The sequence below is a fragment of the Oryctolagus cuniculus genome, chromosome 19 (genome assembly GCF_964237555.1).
Source record: "Oryctolagus cuniculus chromosome 19, mOryCun1.1, whole genome shotgun sequence".
NCBI classification, from domain to species: domain Eukaryota; kingdom Metazoa; phylum Chordata; class Mammalia; order Lagomorpha; family Leporidae; genus Oryctolagus; species Oryctolagus cuniculus.
In genome coordinates, this window is record NC_091450.1 from 41160234 (window position 1) to 41167436 (window position 7203).

The window sequence follows — 7203 nt, forward strand, 5'->3', positions numbered from 1 at the left end:
TATATTTTGAATCACGCTCTTTATCTAAGATTACATATTTCACTTTTGTGTCATGGGCGCTTTCCCAAGTCCTTATTCTTCAAGTATCTTAGATAGTGGCATAAAGTTGTTATCATATAACAAGGTAAGATTTTAAAAATAAATTCATTGTGACTGGCTTTGTGGCATAGCAGGTAAAGCCATCTGAGACGCTGGCATCCCAAATGGGCACTGGTTTGTGTCCCAGCTACTCCACTTCCAATCCAGTTCTCTGGGCCCCTGCCACCTATGTGGGAGACCCAGATGAAGCTCCTGGCTTTGGCCTGGCACATCCCTGGCTGTTGTAGCCTTGAGGAGTGACCCAGTGGAGGGAAGACCTCTGTCTCTCCCTCTCTCTCTGTAGCTCTGACTTTCAAATAATTCTTTAAAAAAAAAAAGTTTATTTCCATCATAATAGCAACACAAAGGGTCTTTAAAAAGTCTGTGGAAATACTTATTATGAAAAAAACTGCATGGACTTCAAATTTTTGCACAAAAATAAATCTTTTTTTAAAAAATATTTTATTTATTTGAGAGGTAGAGTTACCAAGAGAGGCAGAAGCAGAGAGAGAGAGAGAGGTCTTCCACCTGCTGGTTCACTCCCCAGATGGCCTCAATGGAGCTGAGTCTGTTGAAGCCAGGAGCCAGGAGCTTCTTCCAGGTCTCCTACATGGGTGCAGGGGCCCAAGCACTTGGGCCATCTTCCACTGCTTTCCCAGGCCACAGCAGAGAGCTGGATCAGAAGTGGAGCAGCAGGGACTTAAACCAGCACCCATATGGGATTCTGGTACCATAGATGGAGGCTTAGCCCACTATGCCACAGCGTCAGCCTCTAAACCTATCTTTTTAAAAAGATTTATTTTTTATTTATTTGAAAGCCAGAGTGCTGATTCATTCCACAGATGTCCAGGGCTGGTCCAGGCTGAAGCCAGGAGCCAGGTTCTCCATCCTTGTCTCCCACGGGGTGGCAGGGGCCCAAGCACTTGGGCCATCTTCTGCTACTTTCCCAGGTGCATTAGCAGGGAGCTGGATCAGAAGCAGAGCAGTTGGGACTCGAACTGGCACTCTGATATGGGATACCTGCATTGCCAGTGGCCGGCTAACCTGCTGCACCACAATACCAGGCCCAAAATTTATCTATTTAAAAAAAATTTTTTTTATTTATTACTTGAAAGAGTTGCAGAGAGAGGGAGAGAGAGAGAGAAAGGTCTTCCATTTGCTGGTTCGCTCCCTAGATGGCTGCAAAGACCAGAGCTGCGCTGATCAGGAGCCAGGAGCTTCTTCCTGGTCTTCCATGAGGGTGCAGGGGCCCAAGCACTTGGCCTCCTTCTGCTTTCCTAGTCCATCAGCAGGGACCTGGATCAGAAGTGGAGCAGCCAGGACTTGAACCGGCGTCCATATGGGATGCTGGCACCACAGGCAGATGTTTAACCTACTGTGCTACAGCACCGGCCCCCAAAATTATCTTTTAATTTCATTTTCCTACAAATGTTTTTGAAGTTTCCTTTGACAGATGCATAAAGAATATCAGAACAGTCTCATGGACCCACCTCCCAAAGGCAACAGTTGTCAAATCATTCACATTTTAGCCATTGTCATACCCTGCACGCAATTATTTAAGATTTATTCATTTATTTGAAAGTCAGAGTTACACAGAGAAGGAGAAGCAGAGAGAGAGAGAGAGAGAGAGAGAGAGAGTGAGTGTCTCCCATCCCCTGGTTTACTCCCCAGTTGGTCACACGGCTGGGGCTGCGCCAATCCGAAGCCAGGAGCCAGGAGCTTCTTCTTGGTCTCTCATACGGGTGCAGGGTCCCAAGGACTTGAGCCATCCTCCACTGGTTTCCCAGGCCATAGCACAGAGCTGGATCGGAAGGGGAGCAGCCGGGTCTCTAACTGGTGCCCATACAGGATGCTGGCACTGCAGGCAGTGGCTTTACCCGCTACACCACAGTACTGGCTCCACATTTTTTTGATTTGCTTTTATTTTAAGGTCAGAGTTACAGAGACAGAGAGGGTTTCCATCCACTGGCTAAAACAGCTGGGACTGAGCCAGGCTGAAGCCAAGAGCCTGACGCTCCAACTGGGTCTCCCAGGTGAGTAGCAAAAGCCCAAGAACTTGGGTCATCTTCTGCTGCTTTCCCAGGCCACAGCAGGGAGCAGGAAGTGGAGCAGCCTGGACTCAAGCCGGAGCCCGTATGGGATGCCGGCACTGCAGATGGCGGCTTTACCCACTGCACCACAGCGCCAGCCCCACAGGTGCCTCTTAAAAGCAGACGGAACCCAGGGCCGGATCCTCCTCCTGAGCTCTGGCCCCGGCACCACCCAGCATAGAAAATACCACTCACAGGCAACTGCACTTAAATTACTCCAATGTGTTGGCTTAAATGACAGTTTCTCAGTCACACGGGCCACAAGTCAAGGGTGAACAGCTAGGCAGGGCACACGCATGGCCCCCAGACCTGCTGGAGAGTGCTGGTCTAATCTTTCCAGATGCTTCCTTGTCTCTCTCTAAGGATCAGTCCCCAGGCCTTTGCCATTTAGCGCCTCCCATCAGAACTAATTTCTCTCTTCCCTGGTACCACTAACATTGTCGGAGGCCGGTCTGCAACCTGTCTGGATTCCTGCTCCACACTCAGGCTGGGCCCCGGCCTCTAGTGCAGCCCACTCCTAAGCACCCCAACAACAGCCTTCCTACATGGTCAGTCTGATCTGGACCAGCCTAGGGTGAGGTTCAGGCCACTTTAACACCATAGGCTCTGCCCTTCCTGCCTCAGGGCCTTTGCACGTGCTGTCCCAGCATGCCCTTCTCCACCTGCTGGTCCCTGGGTAGCACCTCTTCCAGGTAACCTTCCCCCTCCCCCACAGCCAACATTTCCTCATCTCCCCCACGGCACCAAGACCTCCTTAAGAGCAGCAGTCCCTGTGGCCAACAGGTCTGCAGTCTTACTGCTCAGAGGCACCTGGCCAGGAGCTTATCCACGTACTCAGGTGCTACTGACCAAGCCCCTCCCCTGTGCCCTGTCCCCAGAGGTGCAAGGGGCAGGGCCAGAAGCCCAGGACAGATCCCTGCCCTGAGACTGGGAGGTGGGCGAGTCTGTCCTCAACTGTGCCTCTGTGGTGTCACAGCAACATCTCTTGTTCCCTTAGGGACCCAGGCTCCAGCCATTCCTCCTGCCCATGTAACCCGTGCCCTGTTCAGAATCTCTTTCCTTCAGGGACATTTAATCATAGTCACTTGAGTCAAGGTGCCAAGGGCTGGCCACTTCCAGAAAAAGGTAGGCAGGGAGTGAGGGACAGAGTCTTAACCCCAAGCATTGCCACCTCTCCGGCACTGCGATGGTGGCTTCTCCTCGGGACCCTGAGGCCAGCAGGAACCTCCCGGCCTGGCCGCGGTCCCTGGGGCAGAGCCCTGTTTCCTCTCCCCCTTGTCAGGTAGGCAGCATCTAGCCAGGCTGTAGAGATGAGGGGCCACCTCCTCTCTCTGCTCCCAGCACCCTCCCATCCCTCCGCCCCCAGCCAAGGAGCGTGGGCAGGAGCGAGGCTGGCAGGTGGCAGGGATGTGTGGCTATGGCTAATGGCCATCCAGCATGCGCAGCGAGATGGGCGCCTGTCAGCTCGCGGCAGACCTGTTGCCAAGGGAATGGAAGCAGGAGGGCGGCCGGCTGGGGGAGGGGAGGGGAGGGGCAGCAGTCACAGCCTCCAGGCAGCTCAGGGAGCCTGCTACAAACCCAGCTACCAGGAGGCTTTTCTCCCTGCTGCTCTTAAAAAGCAGGTGCTTCATGGGCACGGGGCGGCATTGCTGCTCAGGGCTCTTGGATGTGTCCAGGGCAGCAGGGCTGCCCCAGGCTGTGAAAGTTTTGCTAAAATGTGGCTGAAGGAACCAAGTGCTGAGCCTGGCTGCTCCACCCAAGCAAATCCATCTTCCCGGGCCCTGGTGCGGCCAAGGCAAGGCCTGGGGATGTGTGCGTTGGGGGGTGGGCAGGAAGAGGACTCCCCCAAGCCTGGCCCTGGAAGAAACTCCTGCCTACCAGGTCCCCAGGGCTTCCACACTGACCAACAATACAGCTTTTGTGGAGTGCTGAATGTTCTAGAAAACGGCTGTACCAGTTCTTGGGCACCATATGTAGATGGCCCACAGCCACCTCAATGAGCCAATGGTGCAGTGTGTGGACTGGGGATGCAAAGCCCTGGTGCCCGATGCAGCCATGCATGCAGACCCTCTTGGGGTGCGGGTGGGGGGCGCTGGAAGAGGCTTTCTCCACTCAACGGTGCAACCTGCCTGCCTGGGAACCCAGGTCTTTCCAAGAACCAATCCCCTGTTCTTTTCCTCTTGGCCTTTCCGATTTAGTTTTTCAAAGTAGGACAATACCACTTTCTGGACACCTATGGAGGAGAGACCCCTCCCATTTGTACAGAAGTGCCCGAGCCAGCCAGGGAGGGCAGAGGGGTTCAGTTCACCAATTGCATTCCTTCCCAGAAGTAGGTTTTTATGGTGCCTGGGGCTTGCCTTGCACAAATACGCATCAGGATCCCCTCCTCTCTCCACCTCTCTTTGATGGGATGGGGAGGGCGGGTGGCCAGGGAAGGTAGCTGGTTGCTGTAGAACCCGCGCAGCCGTCCGCGCATAGACCCGACCCTCGAACGCGCTCCAACGTGAGTCCCTTCCTTGGTCCCAAGACAGGCAAAAAGACCGGAAGGGAGGTGGGTGCTCGGAAGAACCTGGCAAATGGGGTCCATTTTGGAAAGCACTTGGGGAGGAAATGGTAGATGGGCCTCCTGGCTTTACACTCGCAGCCCCCCACGGCGCACCCCCCAAAAGGCCCCCACGACTAAGACCAAAAGCTCTCCAAAAACACGACATTGTTGCACAAAAATACTACTCAGCAGGGCAACCTGTCTGCGCTTCCCGGGGCGGGGGTGGGGAGGAGGTGGGCTGGGGCGTCATGGCCGGCCTGGGCACGCTCTCCCCCAGGGACCCAATGTCCCCCAAGCGATCAGGAGGGGCGCGCCGCCCACCCCGCGCGCTTCCCGGGGCAGGGTCCGCGGGGCCTGGAAACGGGACCCCCGGGGAGTCCCCTCAAGCGCCGGGAGGGAGGCAGGGGGCGTCGCGGCGGCCTCCGGGGACGCGGGAGGCGCGCGCAGGGCGCTCGGCGCCGGCTGCGCAGCCCAGGCCCGGTCCGCACATCGCCTTACCTGCGGCCACCCTCGCCGGCGCCGAGGGCAGGAGGCAGGCGAGCCAGAGCAGGCGGCCGAGGCGCGACCACACGGCTGGGGCCATGGCGGGGCTCAGAGCCAGCCGGAGGAGCGCGGCGGCGGCGGCGGCGGCTGCGGCTCTTGCGCGGGGAGGTGCGGGCGCCAAGCGCGCTCGTCCTCGCCCGGGGCCGCGGTGTCGCTGCGCGTCGCCGCCGCCGCCGCCGTCCGCACCTTGCCGCGCGACCCCGGCCCACGTCAGCCTGTCCGCCAAGCCGCGCCCCCTCCCCGTGTTCCTGCCAGGGCTCCGCATCCCCGTCGTTCCCGCCCACGTCCGCACAGGCCGGGTCTGACTCAGCGTCTCCAGGGGCGCGCGCAGGGCCCGTGGGGGACTGTCTGCACGCTGCACGCTTGGAGATGCCTCTCTCAGAGTGCCCCTGGGTGCCAGGCGCTGAGCAAAAGGCCCACGAACGCCTGGAAGCCCTGCAGACCTTGGGCCTCCAGCGCACAGGCGTGGGAGTCTGGGGTCTTGCCCCCTCTTACCCACCCCCTGCACCTGCTGTGAAATGGGGCTTGTGCTCACACATGGCCACTTCGTTGTCACGAGGGTCAGACACCACCATGAAGGGGGACCTGTCGCTCTTTGGTGTCAGCATGCGCCACCAAGGCTAGCCTCTTAGCTGGCCTGGCCCGGCCGGGATAAACCCTAGGCGACCTTAGCCTGTATCCTGGTCTCAGCTGGGCCTCTGGACGGCTGAATTCCTGGGCAAGGGATGGTCCCATTGCCCAGAGGGTCTGGGGGGCTTCTTCTGCCTGGTGGGCACCAGTGGACCACAAGCAGGTCCACCTGACCTGCTAAGGGCATGGCTCCTGTCTCTGGGACAGCGGTGGGCTCCCCTGAGGGTGGCCCCCCACTGCTTTCTCGTGGCAATGGAGAGGAAACAGCCCCCCTTAGGGGGCTGGCCAGATGTCACCCCTCCTCCCCATCTTCCACCACAGTGGTGAGGAATAGCAGGCCTAGGAGTTGGACACTTTGTTTCCCTCTGAGTGTTACTCGGCCATGGAAAAGCCACTTTCCTCTCTCTGCCTCACCTCCCCTTTTTCCTTTAGCATGAGGCTCATATGTGTGAATCCAAGCCCCAGCAGGTTCCGGCAAAGACCACCAGGGGACAGTGCTCAGGATGCAGCCGGCGTGAGCTTGTGTTGGTTGTCTCTGTGGGGTGTGGAGAGTTTTGCCTGTGTGTCTGGCGTTTAATGTGCCCGAGAAGAAATTAAAAGGGTCAGTTACAGAGTTTCAAATAGTCAAGTGCTTTATCTGAAGGCCGATTAGTAGTGGTTGGTGCACTGGGTTAATCCCCCTTCCACAGCCGGCATCCCATAGGAGCCGCAGCTGGAGTCCCGGCTTCTCTGCTCTCCATCCAGCTCCCTGCTAATGCACCGAGTACCTGGGCCCCTGCCACCCACGTGGGAGACCCTAATGGAGCTCCAGGCTCCTGGCTTTGGCCAGGACCGATCCTGGCCATTGCTGCCATTTGGGAAGTGAACCCGCGAATGGAAGATCTCTCTTTCTCCTCTCCTCTATAACTGTTCCTTTCAAATAAATTAATAAATCCATATTTAAAAAAAGAAATATAATTCAAGCCATGGATATAACTTTTTAAAGTTCCTTTTGGCCACATTTGAAAAAAAGAAGCAGGTGAGATCAATTATAATGCTCTAGTAGGCTCAAGATATTCAAAATTCCATTTCAGCATATGATGAATATGCAAGTGATCGGTAAGAACTTTCCCCTCTCTCCACAAGACGTCGTGGGAGCATCAGGTGCAGGGCTGTTCACTCATGCTTGGGGGTGTTGTGGCATAGCAGGCAAAGCCCCTTCCTGCAGTGCCGCCGTCCCATAAGGGCACAGGTTCGAGTCCTGGCTGCTCCACCTTCGCTCCAACTCCTGGCTAATGGCCTTGAAAGAGCAGTGAAAAATGACCCAAGTGTTTGGGT

The 7203-nt window shown here is 56.6% G+C and overlaps 1 protein-coding gene across 2 annotated transcripts in view; it reads right to left on the reverse strand.

The window, feature by feature from the left end:
• The window catches only part of TMEM130 (transmembrane protein 130), a 28848-nt gene extending 23353 nt beyond the window's left edge, over positions 1-5495 (reverse strand). Inside the window, exon 1 of one of the 2 annotated variants that reach the window (XM_051847787.2) lies at positions 5212-5495. In XM_051847787.2, coding sequence (XP_051703747.2) covers positions 5212-5296 — 85 coding nt within the window. In that variant the 5' untranslated portion in view covers positions 5297-5495. The remainder of the gene's footprint in view (positions 1-5211) is intronic. The other variant, XM_051847788.2, reaches the window with a different exon arrangement.
• Between the last annotated feature and the right edge of the window lie 1708 nt (positions 5496-7203).